At 38.8% G+C, this 1,236-nt stretch overlaps 1 protein-coding gene across 1 annotated transcript in view; it reads left to right on the top strand.

Annotated features, from left to right (window-relative positions):
- LOC100753276 (complement C5-like) overlaps nt 1-1,236 on the top strand; it is a 29,664-nt gene continuing 28,428 nt past the window's right edge. Inside the window, exon 1 of the mRNA XM_035447098.1 lies at nt 1-83. Within this exon, the coding sequence (XP_035302989.1) occupies nt 19-83 (65 nt within the window). The 5' untranslated portion in view covers nt 1-18. The remainder of the gene's footprint in view (nt 84-1,236) is intronic.

The following is a 1,236-nucleotide window of genomic DNA, read 5'->3' as shown; positions in this document are numbered from 1 at the left end:
TTGATACCATCTCAAGCCATGGGCTTTTGGGGAATACTTCTGGTTTTGGTCTTCCTGGAGAAAAGTTGGGGACAGGAACAAATGTAAGTGAAGGAAAGCATCTTCATTTTATAGTGTGTGTCAGTATTGGTGTGATCAGCAGTCATCAGATTGTGGCCATCTGACACACCAGGTGTATGTGCTCATCTGAATGAGAGTGGTGGGAGCGCTTGATCAATGGGTGGGTAACACACAACAGCTCTTGTGTGATCACTCACATCCCTATTCAACAAAAACTTAACCATAAAATAATATACATGCAAATACGTGTATATATATATGTATATATATACATATATATATATATATATATATATATTTTTGTGCTTTTTGTTTTTCTCATTTGTATTTCAGTTGCTTAGTTCTTTGTGTTTTTCATGATTTTGCTACAGTTAAGCCATAGTTACTTGGGGATTAGCTCCTTTTTAAAATTAGTTTATTTTAATTTTTTAAAATATTCATACAATGTATTTTGATCATATTCTTTCACCTTCCCCAATTCCTTCTAGAACTTCCCCTACCCAACTTTATGTTCTTTTTCTTGCATAAACAAACAAACAAAAAAAGCAATGGTGTCGGAACTAGGGTCAGACCTGGGCTCCCATGATTCAGGTAAAAAAATACTCTGAGTTCTTTCTACGGTGCTGTGTGGGCCCTCACTGAAGGCAGCTCCTCACTTTTTCTGAAAAGTGACTTAAGTGTATCATGAACAACCCCGGAATCTACCACTTAATGGATAAAGTGGTTCCATTAACCTGTTAAGCATGCACTATGTGGTAGGCAGTGAGGTGTGACAGGCGGAAGAGCTTTCATCATAGCAGGAGAACCGGTACTAAACAAATGATCCAATGGGAGATTGCATCAGTAAGGATGATAAAAAGACACAGGGCAGAAGTGAAGGGTCAAGCCATGCACATACCTGGGGGAAAGTATCCCAGAGTAACGTTCTTGCCTGTCTGCAAGCTCGGAGCCTGATCATCTGCTGCTTGTTAAAGAATATAAGCAGAAGAAATTCTTCAAATGAGTACATTATGTTGCAGATACATCAGTGAAGACCAAAATGTGTATGAAGGATGACCACAGCTAGATTTAAGGGCTTTAAAATTTTTTTTTTATTATTTCAAATTAGGAACAAGCTTGTTTCACATGTCAATCCCTTCTCCTTCTCCCTCCCCTCACCCCACCCCTCCTCCCCCA

The sequence above is a fragment of the Cricetulus griseus genome, chromosome 6 (assembly GCF_003668045.3).
Source record: "Cricetulus griseus strain 17A/GY chromosome 6, alternate assembly CriGri-PICRH-1.0, whole genome shotgun sequence".
Classification (NCBI taxonomy): domain Eukaryota; kingdom Metazoa; phylum Chordata; class Mammalia; order Rodentia; family Cricetidae; genus Cricetulus; species Cricetulus griseus.
The sequence above is the reverse complement of the archived record's forward strand: the minus strand, read 5'-3'. Positions and strand labels throughout refer to the sequence as shown.